Source organism: Solanum tuberosum, unplaced genomic scaffold (genome assembly GCF_000226075.1).
Source record: "Solanum tuberosum cultivar DM 1-3 516 R44 unplaced genomic scaffold, SolTub_3.0 contig00436, whole genome shotgun sequence".
Lineage (NCBI taxonomy): Eukaryota > Viridiplantae > Streptophyta > Magnoliopsida > Solanales > Solanaceae > Solanum > Solanum tuberosum.
The window spans coordinates 1-2,236 of record NW_006240973.1 but is presented as its reverse complement, the minus strand read 5'-3'; the positions used below and the strand labels follow the sequence as shown (position 1 = coordinate 2,236).

Below are 2,236 nucleotides of genomic sequence, written 5' to 3'. Positions count from 1 at the left end.
CCACAAAGCAAAATTTGCAAAGCCATAGTTTCAAATACATATTCCAATCCAAGTTCTCTTGTCAATATCAATTTTTTCACCAACCCCATTAGGCAAAAAAGATTGATCATTGCCAGTGTTGACAAAATTGTAAGCATAGGTGAAGCACTTCCAAATTCCATTTTCTCTTGTTTGTATCTCAATAACACATCTTCACTAGTGACTTTTGGAGTGACTATGAATGTTGTATTGGAAGAACCAAATAACTTCAACATTGTATCAAGAAAGGCAAACATGTAGGAGCTTGTTCTCTTGTAAAGCCATATTCTTTGTTCATTCCACCATCCAAGAATTGTTCCTCCGCTCCACAGGAACTCAGCAAAACTATATATTAGTTCCGCGATTAGCACATATGCAAATGGCAAGAACCGTTTGCTGGAGACCTGAAAGTTAAGACCAAAAGCAAAATTTGTCAAATTTCTTTTGTCAACCGGTGATTCTGCTTTATGTTTGTTAAGAAAATGTGATGATAAAGAGGCAAAAAATACCTGTGGAAATAGGGGAATTCCTTTGAGTAGACAAAACGAAGGGACGATAGAGTAGTACAGAGTTGCCCAGCAATTCGGAGACCAGAGGCAGTAAATGAGATATCCCAACACAAGGCCAGGATTGAGCTTTCCAAGTCCATACCAAACAGGGCTATACTTAGAAAACAGAATCATTAAATCGCCCTCGGACCATCTCTTATGTTGCACTAATATTTGATCCAACGTTGTTGCAGTAACCCCTACAAAGGCATCCCTTTTTGGACGATAATAAACAGATTTCCAACCTTTACACTTAATTGTCAACCCGGTCAGTACATCTTCGACTGGGCACCCGTACTTCAAACCAATCTGCCATGTTAATAAAGTTCACTACGAGTCAGTTACTAAACTGTGTGACCATCTCATCTAAAATTTGAAATGCAGATGGACATACCTCATTTCCCCATTGAGTGTTGTTTAAGTCGTACGTTGAACTAGCTAATCTTTCTAGTCTTTCTTCTAACTCGTGCACGTTTTCTTCCATCTTCTCAGGACATGCACTCTTCAAATCAATCCTAGCTTCCGTGCTATACTCTCTACCGTAAAGGGTGTCTCTCCTATGAAAGCAGCCAGTTCCAGTATACAAAGGGCCTCCGTAACCATCAGCACCGTGGAATTCCACCTTAGGTTGACATAAAAGTAACGATACGAAAATTACAGCAATGAATATTCATCAACACCATAAAACCAAATAGAGATGTACAGTGTACTAACCTCATCAATTACTCTCAGAGAACCATAAACTTCATTTTTAGTGGCATTTCCGAAAGATTGTGGAAATTGCACAAAAGCAATTTCACGACTTCTTTCTTCATCCATAAAGAAGCAAAGAGCATCTTGAATCGCGTTTGAGTTGTTCGAGTACATATCACAATCTACATTCAGAATTACTGGCGCATTGCTGATCTCTGAGGACACCCTGAGCTGAACATTGTAATCAACAAAATCATCCACAGGTTTATTCAAGATTTCACTTATGTGATGAGCAACTGATACTAGACTTACCAATGCATTCATCGCCCCGTCTTTGAAATTATGGAAGTGCTCAGGATGCTTCTCCCGAGCCACATAGACCAACGTTGGCAGTCTTACTCCGTCAATGTCCTTTGTCTCTTCATCTCTGTTGTCGATTAGTATCTAGTATGTGAAAGAAAGCAGACATATAAGATATCAGATATGTAAAGTTGCATTTATTCTATCCACATGTGATAGTCAGCAGCAGAGCTACCTTTAACGAAAAGAGGATTCAAACATTCAATTGAATCCCCTTCATCGGAAAATTATAAAAAAAAATTGTGTATAAATAAATTGTTGAATCTCTCTAAACATACGAAACGAGTACATAGCCTAACTTGAACCAATGTTTTTGTTTCTTTTTTGTACCTGCAAGATAGCAGTATGGTTTTTCTTGGATGAATATGAATTCCATTTGGAAAATCCTTTGTATTCTAATTTTGCTTGATCTGAGACTGTCCCAGCCTTGCATACAACATCAATTTTGTTTGCCATCTCCTCGTACAATCCCTGCAGTGTTAAGAAAAGACGTTGGCTATCAATATCTGTATATATACCTCAGCATTTATGCTTGACATTCAACAGTTTTGGATCAATAAGTTTTGATAAACAAAATAAATTCTTTAAAGAACAGGCAAATCCTGAAATAAGAGTAT

At 37.7% G+C, this 2,236-nt stretch overlaps 1 protein-coding gene across 1 annotated transcript; it reads right to left on the bottom strand.

Moving 5' to 3' along the window:
- Window positions 1–5: 5 nt before the first annotated feature.
- LOC102593575 (cellulose synthase-like protein E1) lies at window positions 6–2,125 on the bottom strand (the record flags this gene model as incomplete). The annotated part of the gene is made up of 6 exons (XM_006368017.2): window positions 6–422; window positions 528–875; window positions 961–1,188; window positions 1,281–1,490; window positions 1,572–1,703; window positions 1,950–2,125. Coding segments are annotated over 6 exons (1,511 nt in total), but the record flags the coding sequence as incomplete, so codon positions are not given.
- Window positions 2,126–2,236: the final 111 nt, after the last annotated feature.